The sequence below is a fragment of the Lissotriton vulgaris genome, chromosome 7 (assembly GCF_964263255.1).
Source record: "Lissotriton vulgaris chromosome 7, aLisVul1.2, whole genome shotgun sequence".
Classification (NCBI taxonomy): domain Eukaryota; kingdom Metazoa; phylum Chordata; class Amphibia; order Caudata; family Salamandridae; genus Lissotriton; species Lissotriton vulgaris.
The window spans coordinates 591,784,642-591,801,268 of NC_141695.1; the positions used below are offsets into that span (position 1 = coordinate 591,784,642).

The 16,627-nt window shown below is 45.7% G+C and overlaps 1 protein-coding gene across 2 annotated transcripts in view; it reads left to right on the top strand.

Annotated features, from left to right (window-relative positions):
* Positions 1–16,627, top strand: part of RHBDF2 (rhomboid 5 homolog 2) — a 354,741-nt gene that overhangs the window by 291,536 nt on the left and 46,578 nt on the right. For both annotated transcript variants that reach the window (XM_086930686.1, XM_086930687.1), the window contains one exon: positions 9,189–9,398. In XM_086930686.1, coding sequence (XP_086786812.1) covers positions 9,189–9,398 — 210 coding nt within the window. The remainder of the gene's footprint in view (positions 1–9,188; positions 9,399–16,627) is intronic.

Below are 16,627 nucleotides of genomic sequence, written 5' to 3' on the forward strand. Positions count from 1 at the left end.
GAACTGCACTGGCTTCCTATAGCCAAGAGGGCTCTCTTTAAAAGCCTGACGCTGACCTACAAGGCCCTTCATGACTCAGGCCCTAGGTACATTAGGAAGCGCCTTGCTCTTTACAAGCCGAGCAGAACTTTGCGATCTGCCTCCTTGTCTAAAATGGTTGTTCCGTCCATCAAGCGAACCAGACAAGGGGGGCGCTCTTTTCATTACCTGGCCCCGCGCGCCTAGAATGAGCTTCCCATTTCTCTCAGACAGGCCCCTAGTCTAATGTCTTTCAGAAAGGCATTAAAAACCTGGCTGTTTACCAGTTAACTTCGCTGTTCCTCTTATTCTGCAGTTATGTTTCCTCTTCCTAAAGGACCTCTTCGCTAAAGTGCCGGGACACTCCTACTGGAGTAGCCGTTGCGCTATAGAAGAACCCAAATAACATAACATAACAAAGGGGTTCCCCAGGCCTCTTAAAATCAAACGTAGATGAAACCTTTTTTCATACAATTCTCATTTCTTCTGGGAAAGATTCAAGAGAACTGAAAGTGCTTTAAAGTTGAAGGATATCTTCCTTTGCAAGTGCCTAACTGGAAACAACACACGGTGTGCCCTAACACCAAGCACTATTCAATGGTGGTTTAAAGACTTTCACCCAGGATCACGCTGAAGTGCTCAAACCCAAGGGATGCTGGTGTACCCCAATACTTTATTTTGCCTTAAGCTGCTCAGGAAACCTAAAATTGTCACCAGTGTTGGTGATGCTGCTCAGACACATAGACTTGGATGCGTGTTTTGGTCGACATCTCATGCTCCTCAAGAAGATATGTGTGGATCGACTATGTAGGGCTTCAGCCCCTTTCTATTGACTTTACCACATGTGATGACTGGACCCAAAGGATTGTGGGATCCTCCGTTCGGCAACTGGGAGAGTCAGACGGGATTTGACCAAATTTGTGAAAGGAATCTCGATTTAAAGATCACTGCAAGAGTTATACCTCTTTGATGTGAGACAACTCGTAAAAGGGTTCTTACTCTGAGGTCTTTTGGTATCCCCCTCGGCATGATAACTTTGACACTAGACAACAGTCATTTTCTTTTTCGGCTTCAATTTGCGCTTCCAAGGCCTATTTCACAGGCTTGCCAAGCGTCCCACTTTTGGGTACCTGCCAGGCATCCGCAATCTTCTCCTGCCTCAAGGGTTGCACGTGTTGCCTACGATGAACTCACTCCATTGTCTATGTATTGGAGTGGATCTAAAAAGAGTGCCTCCTTCAGCCCAGCCTTAATCTATGCAGCTTCCATCTAAGTATTTAAGAGAGAAGCACTGAGCGAGACAGGCGCAGAGATAGAGACCAGCACTCAGAGCAGGCATAGTCAGAAACACTGGAATTATGCGGCAATTGAGGCACAAATTATATTGTGAGTTGAGAAAATTGTGGCAAGAAGTAGAAAATTAGGCAGCACAGTGTGATGTACTTGTTTACAGTATCATATTGTTATTTTGGGATTTTAGCTACTATTTATACCATGCGCAAATGTTTGATCCTTTTTTACTACCAGTCAGGGCCGGACTGGGAACCAAAACCGGCCCTGGCAAAGTGCTCGGCCGGCCCCCCCTCCCGGGGCGGGGGGGAGGGGTTGTTGGGGGTGCGACCTCGCTCTTAGCCGCGGCCAGTTTTCGGCCGATTTTGTTACAGGGCCATATTAGCAGCTAAGCTGCAAAAACGGCCCTGTAACAAAAACGGCCCCCAAGAGCCCCAAACCGGCCCCCACCCATGCGGCCCACGGGGGGATTGCCCAGTGCCCGCAACGGCCAGTCCGGGCCTGGTACCAGTTAAACTACTAAATACAGCAATCAGCAATTGAAAGATGACCAGTTAACCTTGGCAGTCGTTCTGCCACTGCACGGAACTAAGTGCAGCAATTTGTTTAGTAACTTTTGAACTGTTTGAATTTTAAGAAATATTTTTGGGTAGAATCTGCCAATAATGCAGTTGATGGTAGATTAGGTTTCAAAATATATATTTGCTTATAGTTATGTAGAAAACTCCACCGCCACAGAATTGCATAATTTCATTTGACCGGATCACAGCTTGTCACAGCAGTACTTTCACCGTTCAGATTCCTATAGAGAATTGTTGAAAAGCTAAAGAACCAAAAACAGTGGCGAGAACCATCGCAAACCAGGCTTTCAGACAGAGTTTATGTTTAGGCAGTCTCCTTTGCTTTGGCATGAATCCTCTAATTGTTATGCTCTGGGGAAAAGTATTTTCTGGCGTATAAGACGACTTTTTAACCCTTGAAAATCTTTTCAAAAGTTGGGGGTCGTCTTATACGCCGGGGTCATTTTACAAGCAAGCGAATATAGCCCAAACCCTATATTTTAAAAGGAAAAGTAGGGGGTCGTCTTATACGCACAGTCGTCTTATACACCAGAAAATACGGTACACTAAAAAGCAGGGGCCAGCAAGTATATACGTTTTTTGGAGGCTGGGTTTGCCCATTCGGTTGCCAGAAGCTGGATATATTTTGCTCAGACAGCTGTTGTGACATCTGCAAATCAGAGCCAAAGTTCAAGGACCCTGCTAAAATGTGAGGCTTTGTGGGAGCACATTAAACCCAGGCTACATCCCTGGAGTTAGAAAAAAACACATATTGTAAAAATATACACCTGGAGTTTCTGGGCATGGTCGCAGGCTTTGCCCAGCTGAATCTGCAGCAATGACTGAAGATTTCATATCCATAACTGGCAGATTTCGGTATTTCTTTAGGCTTTGAACTTTAAAATTGTGTAGGGACTGTCTCAAATGGATATCTGTGATGGGCCCTGAGGAAATGTGTCTTTGGGGCCTGGGGTCAGAGCACGACTCAAGGGCCTGTGACGACTGTGCCCAGATGAAGCCAAAGGCCATACAGGACCTAGAGGCCAAAATTTGCATTGCCACACATAAGAAGACTCCATGCTGCGAATGACCAAAGTCGAGAGGAATGTCACATTCCTCCTCCCAAAGTCATTCTGGTGGCAGATCATTTTCGCAGTAGAAGTCTTTGCATGAATCCAAGAAAATCTATAAGAAGTTGAAGCAGGAAGCTACTTTTTCTGTCTCCAGAGAGGGCATCACCATGACTCCCAGTTTCGCTCCCAATCTCAGTCGAAGCCAGTTACAATTCAACTCCCAGTGCAACCCGACTTCACAAAGACCATGATGTATATTTTTGGCACTTACAACGTTCCCTAGAAGCACCTTTGGGCCCCAAGGATCCGTAGGGGCTTCCAGTTAAACATCTGCTGGCGGGTCGACCCTCAGCACTGTCTGTGCCCCTTGAACCTGCATTGGGTTCAGCACTGTTCCGATGCCAGCTTTGGTTCTGGGGCCACCCACTGAACTGGTGTCCTGTGCATCAACACCAGAGGAGGATTTTCAGCCATTTTTGCTGTGCAACTCTGAGCAGAATCGACCAAGACAGCTAGGAGGCAACCCATTTGATTCTGACACTTTGCACACGGTAAGATCCAAACTTTACAAAGTCTTTTCAGCATTGACTCAGACAATGAAAATGATGATAAATGGAAGGATAATATCCCACAATATGATGAGAAAAATTGGTACGAAGAACTGCAAGATGCCAATGGTCTGGATACTTCTCCACAGATGAGTCTTGTCTCTCCTCCGGGTTCTCATATGGAGGAAAGTGCCTTCTTTGCAACCCCAATGCAAATGGCGGCCCAATCCTTAGACCTACAGCTCCTCCCTGTGGAGGTAAAAGCTGATGTTTTCTGTCATGCCCCTAAAGAGCATTTATTGCCATTTAATTTAGGCTTTGGACAAAACCATGTTAGGGTCCACATGTTGATAGGCTGGTTGCTCGTCACCATCATCCTTTACTGGAGGCACACAACATCCAATGGCATATAGTTCAGTGATACTGGTGTCCACCAGTATAGCCAATTCCATTGCCTTCGCCAGCACTCCACCTAATTGCAAATCAAAACCTAGAGAGACATTTGACAAGCACATTTTCTCCTCTACAAAACTCGCTCTGAGGTCAATGAATGCCAGCTGTCCTCTAGGTTGCTACTACAATGCCTTTTGTGGCACAGTGGCACACGTTTTATTGACTGTCCTAGGTAACATTTGGGTGTCACTTACTCAAACTATCAGGATGGCTGTGATGCAACAGAGGTTAAGGTACTAGTGTTCCTCTGCCTCAACGACTGGCTAGTGAAGGCAGGCTCGTCCCATGCAGTCTATGGCATCTATGTGCCAAAGTCACACTGACGTCTTCTTAGACACTCCCATTTATCAGAGCTATTGTGGATATGATACAGTTTTATGCCAGTCCTGCACAGTGGAGAGTCTAGGACATCGAGGCTATGATCCCGATGTTTCGGTTTTGGTCCTGGATCTCCGTGCCGATGACCCTGAAGCTCCGGGGATGGTTGGGCCTCCTGCTGACCAAACATACCAGGTGGTACCAAAGGGGGTGGTGATGGACGGAGCATCTGAGCCAATCAAACACTCACAACCAGTTAACAGATCTAGGTTTAATCCGTCACCGTTCTTTAGCCCACTCTGCCACCCCAGTTCAGACATGGCCATATGAAAATCAGTCTGACCCTGTGCCTCATGGGAACAGTCCAGCCCGAACTGCCAAGCCATGCCTTCCCTGGACCGGAAACAAGCTTCCTAGGACCGGTTTCTGGCATTACAGCCGTCTTCAGCCAGGCTTGCTTGAATCCAGTGGCAAAGTGAGCAAGGGACTCATGTCTGAGCATACCCTGCCAACTTATGGCGACCAAAGCGGTACAAAAGGGGGTGGTGATGAACAGAACATCTGAACCAATCAAACACTCACACCCAGTCAACAGATCTGGGTTTTATCCATCACCGTTCTTTAGCCCACTCTGCCACCTCAGTTCAGACATGGCCATATGCAAATCAGTCTGACCCTGTGCCTCATGGGAACAGTACCGCAAACATACCAGGTGGCACATGCAGGCTCAGTAGTGAGACCTCAAATCCGAGAAGGGATAGCATCAGGGGAATCTTTCAGATTGTAGCCAGATTTTAGAGGAGACTGCAAAACCTCTGGTGTGGTGTCTACTGGACAATGCCTGGGTCAGTGGCAGACCCTCTTTACCCCACCCAAAAATGACAAGGGACACAGTTACATCACTAGTGGATTGCAGAGGCCATCTGGGAGAGTTGGAGACTGAGACCTTTGGTCTCCAGTGGAGACTGTACTCCATCAATTTGCTGGAGTTGAGGGTGATTCCCTTGGCATTGAAATCCTTCCAGACCACCATTAGAGGAAGACTGTCTGCACAATGTACATGTCAATGCTGGGAGATTGAGCAGCAGCAGTTGACCTCCTTCAACCTCCCTCCTGAGGACATTGACGTAATCGTGGAGCATGGTGTCCCTCCACAAGATCAGTGTGTGCAAGTCATTGGGATACATTTGTGGCTGGGTGGCTTGAACTCGGTGCAGCACAAGACACATTGCTCCCCTGCAAGCCAAGTTTTGTTTTTTGTTTTGGTCCTGGCCCAGGAAGAACTTGCTTTGGGCTTTGTTACAGACTGTCGGCTCTTTCTGCATTTTGTGGTTGCTCTATTCGCTTCTTTTTTCAAATTACTTGTTGTAATTTTGAAAGGTTTGCTACATTTGCACCCGCCAAAACCCTTAGTGATGCCAGAGAGGTAAGTGAACTTAGTTCTCATTTTTTCGATGTGCAACCTTTTTGATCTACTGCACAGTTGACTCTTGACGTTGAAACCTTTCTTTCTCCTCACCATAGCATTGGCTAGGCATCTTAGCGTGTTGCAAGCTCTTTCTTGCGAACCACATTATACTGCATTCTTTCCAGATAAGTTGGTGTTGAGGACATGCACTTCCTTTCTACCGAAAGTGGTCACTCCATTTCATATTGGGCTGGCTATTACTCTTCTGCATTGTTTACCTAACCACATCCCTCACAGGAGGAGGAGAGGCTTTATTGTTTGGACATGAAGAGGGTACTAAGCTTTTATAATCGCAACAAAGTATACTGAATGTACAATTAGCTCTTTGTAGGTCTCTCTGTGGAAAGAAGGGCAAGGCAAAAATAGACCAAATTCCTAATGGATTGTTCTCTGCATCAAAATCTGCTATGCACTGGTAAGGAGGCAGCCTCCAGAAGGCTTACAGGCCCATTGAACCAGAGCTAAGACTGCAGTGATGCGTTAGTCCGTGTATACCTGTGCTGGACATTTGGCAGTTTTCTATGTGGGGGTCGGTTCATAAATTTCCAAGGTACTACTGCCTCAAAAGTCACTTCTGTCAAGAAGGGTTTTTTGCCCACTCGGTCCTACGTTACTTTATTGTCAGAGCTGCTTTACAGACCCAGCACTTGATGTTTACTGCCATGGTATCTAATCACAATGTGAGGAATTTGCATTTAGAAGTATCCATCAGAAGAACAAGTTACTTACTTTTGGTAATTTTCTTTCTAGTGGATACTCCATCTCACTGCAGATTATTTACCAACCTTCCCACCTCACCGTTCTATAAAGTGGACACTTTTTCCATTTAAGAAGTTCCCAATGTAATGATTTTGTGACTGGTTTTGCTTATCTTCTGATTAGCTCTATATCTGAGAGCACGGAAAGCCTAACAATGAAACTACAGTCATCACTCATGTGTGGTGCTTAGATGTGGGTACACACATCACTTCCAGAGCAGAATGATGTTGGCATGGAACAGAACAACACCACCTACTGGTGCACAGGAGTAATGCTATAAAGTTCCGGATCAAGTCTGATGCATGGGGAATATCCACAAGGTGACAGATCTGTGGCCAGATAGAGTATCCCAAAAAACAAGAAGTGGGTGATGGACGCATAGGGAGAGATCACTCAGCTTTCATATTTGTATCATTGTCAATCAAAGGAGAGTGAACTGCACTAGTGTCTGGAGCCTGGGTCCTTTGACTATTGGCCTAAAAACCTCAACTGGTAATTGCCACTGGTGGTGTAAGTGATCACCACTATGGTATCTTATTGGGTGGCATCATTGGGTTTCGCACCTAGTTACTCTCTTCCCCAGGTGAGGGCCGCCTTCGTCTGGGAGAGGAAACTGGTGGGATCTTTGCAGTGAAATATAAAACTACCTCCTATACCTTAAATATGAAATTTAATATGTGTGAAGGGTTTAGGGGTAAGATTAAAAAGTGAAGTGGTGATGTTGTTCGGACATGCTAACTGTCCTTGGCATCACACGTGAGTGGTCAACATGTTTTGGTCTTCGTTGCCCTAATGAGTCTAGGCCTTCATCGAAACCTTAGTAATGGAAATCAGATCCCTTCTTCCGTTGTGCGCTATACGGTCCCATAAGTCTAATTTACTTGTGCGTCTTTGATATTGTTGTTATGCAGGGTTGCAATGAGTTTGTAACTGTTATTGTCTGCGGTTTTGCCTCAAAGGCACCAGGTGAGGCGAGGGTCCTTTACCAATTTGGTTAAATGTAGGCCTTCAGCATCTAAGCCTAGATCATCCTCATCAAGTTTTGATTGATAAGAATAGAGAGAGTATCCACCAGAAAGATACTTACAAAAGGTAAGTAACTTGTTCTTTTCAGACTGGGGTAGGGCACAGCTGAAGGCCAGTGACAGTGGTACACATAGGATGTCACCGAAGCCTATGTCTTTTGAGTGCTGAGCTCAGGCCATGTCCTCCATGCAGCCACAAGGGAAGAGGAGGCCTTGAGGAATGCACTGCACTTTGTACTCTTGCCCACACTGCCTGAAGGTAATACATTTCGGCCATGCCCTGCGAGTATCACAAGCACCTGTGCCCACTACCTTTGTTTGCAGTGACAGCAGGTCATTTCTTGTGGGCATGCACTACGCGTGCTGGACACAAGACATTCCTTGACTCCTGTAACCTTTTAGTTATTATGTTTTATTTTTATGGTTCGTGGCTCCTGTTTTTCGTTCATCTTATTCAAAAACTACACCTTTTAATTGGCTTAATTCCACCCTCTTTGGTTTTGTCTTCTGGACCCTTGGAGGGTGAGTGTTGCTACCCTGCCCCTATTTTATGCAGTGCGATTCACAGACCTAAAAGTGCTAGTGAAGCAAAGGCATTGAGCTCATGTCAGATGACTTGTACTGAAACACATTTGAATTGCACTACCATTTATCCATAGATGGTCTGTTAGATTGTTTTGTAGTTTTTTCATTTAACACTGGATGGGTTTTCACCAATGCACAAAAGATTGTAAGTTAAATCAAGTGTGATCTTCTGGTCAAAGTGTGGAATTGATACTTTGCAAAAAGATCTACTTGTGAGATCCTGTCATCCTGTCATATGACTCCCTTTCTCTCCCCCAATCCAGACATATTTGTCCCAAGATGAACCTTCAGTGAGGAAATACCTTTGAAACTTTTTTGTTGATTCATTGTATGTACTAAAATTATTAGTGATATTCATTTGGGGTAATGGATTTACTGCCCAGAACTTTGCAGTTGCAATTGGAGATTTTGCTAAATGTATATGTGTGGACAAACATATGTACGCATTTTAGTAAAACCTATGTCTGCATGTATGTATTGTTTGTATAGTTAAGGTTGTGTTCCACTTTCCATGGGGACTTGAGATATCATATTTTTCTTATCATTTGTGAAATCTATTAACTATATTTCAACTAAATTCAGAAAAGCCTCCTCAAAATCCCGTTTGAAGTTTAGCAAGCATTGGTTGTGCTTATAAAATTGTGGGCAGAGCCCTTCTTTTACCACAAGTCCCCCTCATCACACATAGGTGGGTTGAGGTGGGATGGTATTTGATGTCTGTCTCTCAGAATCTCTCTCTCTCTCGTTTCTCCTGACCACTTCCTTGCTCCATTGCTGCCTCTACTATGGAATGTCTGCACCCCAGTCTCCTCCACACCCTCACGCTTGCTCCCTATTGTCCTTCTTACTCTTCTTGTCTCTCTTACGTCCCATCTCTTGCTTCTTCGTCCACTTCCCCTTTTATGTCATTGCACCTCTTGTGTGACCTTACCTATGCAGCCTCTGTTTATTATCCAGCCGTCCTTTGCCCCTACCTGCAACTCCTGTGCTCCTGCACCTCAGCTTCTTTTCCTATTTTTCTATCACTCTCCCCTGCCTTGCTCCAAAGAGAAATGTATGCAGCTCAATTAAATGGTGCTTGTTTTCTATAGGAAGGAGTCTGCAAAGAGCCCGCTGTCTGCAGCACCCTCAGTGGGTCCCAGGAGAGGGAAGCGCATCGCATCTCAGGTGAAGCACTTCGCCTTCGACCGCAAGAAGCGTTACTACGGGCTGGGTATGGTGGGAAACTGGCTGAATCGCACGTACCGGCGCAGCATCAGCAGTGTAGTTCAAAGTAAATTGGAGCACTTTGACAGTCACAGGTGAGAACAATGTGGATACCATTAAAACTGCTGGCAGGGATGCAAGAGAGAACACACAGTTGTTGTGAAGTCTTGGTTGGCACAGCAGAATGAGGCGTAGAGTTGGACAGGTAGTAAAAGTTTGAGAGAGGCCACAGATCCAAGAGCACGTGACCCGAAGTTCAAGGTGTGCACAAGATGAACTGGGCATTTCTGGCCTGAGCTCCTTTTTGAAGGCCGAGGACTGCTGTTGGCACCTATGCCACTTTATCAATCTATCAGTCAATCAGGATTTATAGAGCATGGCATATCACCCAATAGGGTATCCAGGCGCTTGCAGGTCCTGGAGTCTAATTCAAACAGCCAGGTCTTGAGGGCTCTTTGTAATTCTGGAAGTGAGGTGGTGATCTGTATTTGCATTGAGATGCTGCTCCAGGTCTGTGCTGCGATGTGGGAGAAGGAGCATCCTCGCTTTAGTAGAGGCAGGGAGCATTGGCCAGAGATAGATAGGCACAGTGTAGTTTTCCCAACGGTGGTTGGAAGTTCATGTGGTGGTTAATGTATGCTGGTCCTTGCTTGTGTAGAGCCTCGTATGCATGGGTTAGTTGCTTGAATTGGCATCTCTTCTCTACGGGGAGCCAGTGGAGTTGCCTGAGGTGGGGTGTGAAGTGAGTTCATCGGGGGAGGTCAAGGATGAGTCTGTCTGTGGCGTTCTGTATGTCCTGCATTCTCTGCAGGAGGTGTGTAGCGATTCCTATGTAGAGATCGTTGCCGTTGTCCAGTAGGCTGTTGATGCTGTTCTGTGTCATGATGCGTCTCATGTGCAGGGGTATCCACTTGAAGATCTTATGTAATGTGATTTCATGGTAAGCTTGTTGTCAAAGATGATTCTGAGGTTTCTGTTTTGGTCAGAGGGAGTGGGTGCTGGTCCTAGGAGTCATAGCCACCAGGAGTCGTTCCATGTGTTGCTACCATTTCCCAAGATCAGTTCTTTACTTTTATCTATGTTCATTGCAGGCAGTTATTCTTCATGCATTTGGCAACTTTTACTGTCTGACTGTAAAAGTTGGTTCTGGTGGTGTTGAGATCATTGGCGAGTGAGAAGATGAGTTGGGTGTTGTCTGCGTAGAAAATAATGCTGAGGCCGTGGGATCTGACAAATGCTGGCCAGTGGGGTCATATATGCATTGAAGAGAATGGGGCTGAAGGATTGAGCCCTGGGGAACCCCGCAGGTGATATCCTTCAGTTCGGAAGTGAAAGGTGGGAGGTGGATTCTTAGGTTCTTCCCGTTAGTAAGGGGGTGATCCATATAAGCATGTCCCCTTGTATATAGTGGAGCCTTTCGATCAGCGTGTGGTGAGATGCGGTGTCAAAGGCTGCTGAGAGGTCAAGGAGGATCAGAGCTGCTGATTTTCCGCAGTCAAGGAGGTTTGGATGTATTCAGTGGCAGCTATTAGGGCAGTCTCGGCGCTGTGATTGCTGCGGAAACCAGATTGGAAGGTGTTGAGTAGCTGGTTCTGTTCTAGGTGTGTCGTGAGTTGCTTGTTGGTGATATTTTCCAGTACCTTTGATGGGAATGGGAGCAGCGTGATTGGCTGGCAGTTTTTGAGTTCACTGGGGTTGGAGGAGGGTTTCTTGAGTAGTGGTCTGACTTCAGCGTGTTTCCAGGGCTCTGGAAATGATGCAGTGGTGATTGAGGCAATGAGCAAGGTGGTGAGTTCCTGGCTGATCCTTTGGTTTCTGAAATTGAAGATGTGGTGAAGGTATAGGTCTGTGGTAGTTCACGAATGGATGGATTTCATGGTGGAGGTGGTGTCCTGGGTGGAGAGGAGATTCCAGGTGGTCAGTCTGTCGTTCATGTTGGCTGCAGTAGTGGTGCATCTGTCGGGGAGGTTTGTAGATGTGAGTTGGGGTTTGAAGTTTCTGTATATGTATGTTGTCGCACATGTCCTGTGAGGATGTGATGTTGTTTTTGCTGTCAGTCGGGATGGAGAATTCCTTAATGATGTTGAAGAGTTCCTTTGTTTTGTTGGTGCTGTCTTTGATGTTTGTGGCTCGGACTCTCTTCTTTGTTGTTCTCAGCAGGCGGTAGTAGAGTTTAAGGGAGGTCTGAAGGCTGCCCTCTCTGAGATGACCCTGCTGACATGCCATCTTTCTCCAGTTGTTTGCCATCTCATTTTGCTGTTCTGAGTTCTTGGGTGTACCAGTTGGCCTTTTTGGGTGTTGCTCTTGATGGGGGTGATGCTGTTGCCCTAGTTGGTGATCCAGGCATTTAAGTTCTTAACTCCCTGTTCAAGGTTGTTGGCGGTAGCGGGGCTGGAGATGTTGAGGGCATCCGTCCAGCTGGTCTCTAAGATTTTGTTCCACCTCTAGTTGGGGGTGCTGGTCGTCTTAGTGGGTGGCGATGCAGGGGCTTGAGATGCTCAAATGGACGATGGATTGTTTGGTCCATGTAAGCTCTGTGATGTGGCTGTTTTTGAAACATTTGCTGGAGGTGAAAATTGAGTCCATTGTGTGTCCTGCAGTGTGAGAGGGGTGGTGGACGATCTGGGTCACTCCAAGGCTGCTCAAACTCTTGAGGAGGTATGCAGTGTTTTTGTCATTGTGGTCATTGATGTGGACATTAAGGTCACTGAGGAAAATGTAGACCTTGGAGTCTAAGGCTAGGGGCGCAATGAAGTCTGCTGTGGTGTTCTAAAAGCTAGAGCGCGGGTCTGGGGATCGGGTTTGCAAGGGTGTCTCTGATGATTGTCTTGTCATCCGTGTGGAGTTTGAAGTTGAGATGTTCCATGAGGGTGTTGGTGTTATCAGTGGTGGTGGAGCACCAAGTGGTCTCTTAGTAGATGATGGATGTTCCTCCTCCCGGCTTGTTGGTGAGTTATTTTGTATCCGTTCTGGATTGCTGTGGCAATTTCTAGGTGGATATGGGGTTGAGCCAGGTCTCTGTAAGCAAAACTGTCTGGTGCGGGGGTAGCAATGAGGTCCCATACCGTAATGGAATGCTTGTTGGTCCTTCTGCTAGGCACGGTTCAGGTATGGATGGGGCAAACGGGCTTGGCTTTGGCACGCCTGCGGCGTGGCTGCACAGCGGCCTCCATTGGTAGATCCTGGGGGAGGGAGAGGTGATGGGAGGCGGTGGGGGGGCCAGGCGAGAAGGAGCAGTGAACAACAGAGAAGAGGGGAATCAAGAGAAGTGGCGAGATAACAAAGGCAAAGACAAAGAAAAGAGTGGAGTCGGAGAAGTGGCAAGATAGCAAAAAAATGAATAAAAGAGGAGAATCAGAGGTGGCAGGAGGGCAAGAAGAGATGGCAAATAGCGAGCACCCGGGACGAGGCTGGCACAAGGGTGAACTTGTCTGGGACTATCCAGCTCCCCAGTGAATTACAGCAGGTACAGTGGGTGCTTCATACAAGAGAGACGAAAAAGAGAGAGGAGAGATCAAAGGAAAGTGCAAAATGAGAGTGAAGAAAGGGAGCAGGTCTGGGTTGAATATTTTTGCCAGGGCAGCTTTTGGTTCCTAGTCCGGCACTATTCCTGAGAATGGAATGTGAGGATCAGGCTGATCAAGCGTCTAAGGGGGAAGAGAGCAAAGGAATAGGGAGTGAGCTCGTAGCACATGGTTTTGATGTTCTAAACACTTGGAAGTAGCTGCCTTCATTATTCAGACTGTTAAAACTGAACTTGCTTCGCACAAGTTGGCGACCTATGGGTATAGAGTAATGAAAGGATTAATGAGTAATTATAAGAGTATGGTTGAAACAAGACCACTAAAAAAATAACAAAGCCTAATGTTTAATGCAGTAATTCATTAATTAATTTCAGACACTGATAATTACTGTAGGCCACATTCCAATCCCGCTAAAGATGGAAAGCAACTACATGCAAACTTGGGTGTAGCTTAGTAAGATTTAGAGGGTGTGAATCTCTAATTTCCCAGCTATTAAAAAGCATTGGTTGCAGGGTAAATGGGTGAGATGACCAAGGTTTGGATGTACTGTTCCCATGAGGAGCACGGTCAATGCTTGGCATTAGGTGGGCCTGATTATCAGTTTGGCGGACAGGTACTCCATTGCATCCCGCCTGGTTTTGAGTCAGACAGACTGTAGTTTTTATGGCGAGAGAGTAAAATTTACTCCATCAGTGTAAAACGACAGCACTTCCGAGTAAGCGCCACAGGAGGTAAGCCATCTGAACACCTGCCCTTTTTAGAGTGAACTGTTGGCTGTTTTGTTTTTTTATTTGTGTTGTTTTATACAGCCCTTCACTGCCAGGTTGTCCTGTTGGAGAGGGACAGTAAAAAAAAAAAAAGAAAATTACCACACCATGGAAGAAGGCTCCCATGGTATGAAGGGTCGTGTTTTTTTATTTTTTTTTTTTTTCCAAAAACAAATTCCCACTTTCGAAGTTTGTTTTTGAAAAGTAAACATTTTTGCCAGCCAGCATAATGATTGATGGAGTCATCCTTCAAACTTTTCAAACATTGACAGGACCTACAATGACAGAAGTTCCTGCCAATGTATAGAGATGTCCGGGGCTTGAGGACCTCTCTACATTTGGCGGGTGGAGTAAATGCAGGTTGGCAGACGTAATGTTCTCTGCCACCCAGTCTTTAATCTGATTGCCAAACCCTAAATCAGGTCCTCTGTCTTGACTGCCACAGTGGGTGAAAAACAATGCTACTCCAAGGAATTGCCACTGGTTAGACCATGTAAAGCATTCCCCCATCACATTTTGGATGTTTGATTGCCAGCAGTGTGCTTGGAAACCTGGGACTGGCACCGCTTTCCAAGTCTACTACTGCCAATGTTTGTGAATTCAAAAAAGTAATACATTTGCAGCATGCAAAGAGTACTTCTATAGGTACGGATTTGCTACTTTTTTGGTTAACTGGTTACTATATATAATTAAGTTTTCTGATCAAAAAAATAGCATGTTCAAACGCCCAAGTGAAATCCGGATGAGAAAAAATGACACAGACTTAGCAGACACGACTCAGGGCCCCTAGACCCAACTACCAAGTCAAGAAAGCATTTATTTTGGGGTGTCACACCTCAAAGTCCCCCTGAAGCGGATAATAGCCTTTACAATGCTGCTGTTACCACGCAATACCATTATTATGCACCCTTAAAAACGCATTTTTCAAACTTTTACCACGCATATGCCTTTACGACGCATGCCTTTACAACAATAATGTTTGTATTTTGCAGGTAAGTATAAAGCCATTTCATATATATAGTTTAGGGTTTGGGGTGGAGTGACGGTATTGGGTGGCTAGGGTATTTTTTAGGGTTTAGGGTAGGTGAGGGTATGTGGTAGGCAAGGGTATTTTTAGGGTGGGTGAGGGTATTTGGGTGGAAAGGGTATTTTTAGGGTTTAGGGTGGATAGGGATATTTTTAAGGTTTAGGGTGGGTATAGGTATTTGGGTGGCAAGGGTATTTTTAGTGTTTAGGGTGTTTGGGGGTATTTGAGTGGGGAGGGTATTTTTAGGAATATGAGTGGGTAAGGATATTTGGGTGGCAAGGGTATTTTTAGGTCTGGGTAAAGGTATTTTAGTGGCGAGGGTATTTTATGGTTTAGGGTGGGTAAGGGTATTTCAGGGGCAAGGGTATTTTTTGGGTCTAGGGTGGGTAGGGTTTAGGGGTCGATAAGCTGAGTGTGTTTATATGTGTATACACACACACACACACACACATACATATATATATTAGAAAGGTGTTCTACTTACCTGCAAAATACTAACATTTTCATAGTAAAGGCAGGCGTGGTACAATTTTGCGTGGTAAAGACGTTCTGAAAAGCGCTATGCGTTATTAAGGACACGCTGTAAAGGCATGCGTTATAATGGCATGCGTGGTTCCGTCATACAACCGCTGAAGCTACTCCCCCGTATGCAGGTTAGTCTTGCTTTTGGTCCAAAGACAACTTGAAAGCACTGCCCGGCCTGCTGTAGAGCTCCTGTCTACATTCTCCTCTCGCCGCCGTCAGCAATGCAAATACCTTACAATGAATGACCCTCTCTGTAGTTAGACTCCGCATTACACAGATGACCGTCACCGTCACGTCAGCAAGCAGCGCGAGCGAACATCTGGCTGCGTTCTGTACATGTTTATGAAGCTCCAGTGAAAGCCCAAAATGTCCGTCTCTACCAGTTAATGCGGTCTGCTCACACCCCCTTAATAGCGTGAATTGGTGGGTGCAAAGGGAAATGGCACACGTCTTTGTTTTCTGCAATTGCGTTTAGCATAAGCTGCACCTGTGGTGTAAATACTCTCCCACCATTTCTAAAGGCCAGCTCGGCCTTCATTCCCTCATTTGTTTCAGTCCGCCCTCTCCGCTCTCCTCTGTCGCCCATAAATAACCCTGCCCCAGCATACGCGTGGCCATGTGAGCTCTGCTAGAGAGTCCAGTGGCTTTTAGAGAAGCTATCCGTGCTGCAATCTGCTGCTTTAAATGGAATGAATTACCGGTAGAAGTCAGTGACACACATATGACATCTAAAGTTGCCACACTATGTTATTAAATATGTTTAATTGTACACAATCAATATTGGTTTGTGTGCGCACTATATAAAAAGAGAAGGTTTATCCTTCAAAATGTCAATTTTGTAAAAGTTCTATGAAAAAGAAAAGTATCTTAGTACCCAGAAGCCTGGTCATGGGTAATATGCGACTTTTTAGGATTGTGGGGACTTTGTTGTCTGCACTGAAATTAGAAGGTACCAGTCACAGTCTCAAGAAACTGGAACAAAGAAAAATGTAAGTCATGGCAAGAAGCAGCCCCACCAAAAAACGCTTACGAGCTTTCTACCATAGTATAGCAAGGTGATGCATCACACATTTTATATGACATCCCACCAAACAGCCTCAGCACATGAAAGAAGAGAACACGGCGGGGTCGGTGCTTTTTTACAGAGCATACCAAATAACAAAGCAAAACACTGACAGTGGCATGCAATGACCGTGTGAACGAAAGCTTGTATGGTAGCAAGGTCAAAAGGGTGATGTGCAGCAGACACTGGATCATGCCTACTTTTGTAACCAAATAAGTTCCAGGGCCCTCCGGTGCAAGAATTGCTTGGGCGGCAGGTATTAGTAATTGTTTATCTATATTGAAATAATAAACAACAGTTTGTTGTGCTCATCTCTAAAATTGACAAAGACTCCCACCATGTGGCAGGCTGTCATAAGTGCAGGTATGGACAATTAAGTGTTGTTGCTGAGCACCGGAAACCACTGTCTCAAATTAGG